Here is a 777-nt window from a genome sequence, read left to right as displayed (position 1 = left end):
CCAGGCCTGTATCGGTACCAGTTGTTATCAGAATCGGAACAGAAGTAGAAGATAAAACTGTTGTGTCGCCTTGACAGGAAGAAGATGAAGAAGATCTGGGAGCTGGCCGTCCGCTTCGTGTCCACCAACGACTCTCGCATTCAGACGGAGACCCAGAGGGTCGGGGGTGCAGACTTCATGGTCTGGAGGTGGATCCAGCCTTCGCTCAGCTGTGACAAGAGCACCTCCATGCCCTCCAAAGTCTGGCAGGGAAAAGGTGAAGCACACGGTCGTGTGGCCCAGGCTCGGTGTCATATTCATCTGGTTTCTGTCAACATTGTCTTCTGTTTCCAGCCTTCCCTCTGGACCGGAGGAACTCCCCCCCCAACAGCCTGACGCCGTGTCTGAAAATCAGGAACATGTTTGACCCAATCATGTGAGTTTCCTGACTGAGCTGCAGGTCTTTGTAGACCACCTCAGAGAGACCACCTCCAACTCACTGAAGCTACAGCATAAATATGTGACGATCTCTCCCTCTGTGTGTCCTCTTAGGGAGGTGGGGGAGAACTGGGACCTGGCCATCCAGGAGGCCATCCTGGAGAAGTGCTGTGACAACGATGGAATTGTTCACATCGCTGTTGACAAGAACTCAAAGGAGGTACGCTGCTCCGCTGCTCCTGAATATCTCTTCCAAGTACCACCAGTACGACCAGCGTGTTGTACTACAGTATCACATGAGTACTCTGCGTAGCATCGTATATGTAGTAGCGGTTTACTGCTAACCTCAGTATTAGCATA

General features: G+C 52.0%; 1 protein-coding gene across 1 annotated transcript; it reads left to right on the top strand.

Annotated features, from left to right (window-relative positions):
• Window positions 1-46: 46 nt before the first annotated feature.
• Window positions 47-762, top strand: LOC103399407 (inner nuclear membrane protein Man1-like). The gene is made up of 3 exons (XM_008338099.3): window positions 47-256; window positions 334-415; window positions 532-762. Exons 1-3 carry the CDS (start codon window positions 85-87, stop codon window positions 728-730), a joined length of 453 nt encoding a protein of 150 aa, XP_008336321.2. The 5' UTR covers window positions 47-84; the 3' UTR covers window positions 731-762.
• Window positions 763-777: the final 15 nt, after the last annotated feature.

This window comes from Cynoglossus semilaevis, unplaced genomic scaffold (genome assembly GCF_000523025.1).
Source record: "Cynoglossus semilaevis isolate Cse_v1.0 unplaced genomic scaffold, Cse_v1.0 C19029322, whole genome shotgun sequence".
NCBI classification, from domain to species: Eukaryota; Metazoa; Chordata; class Actinopteri; order Pleuronectiformes; family Cynoglossidae; genus Cynoglossus; species Cynoglossus semilaevis.
The sequence above is the reverse complement of the archived record's forward strand: the minus strand, read 5'-3'. Positions and strand labels throughout refer to the sequence as shown.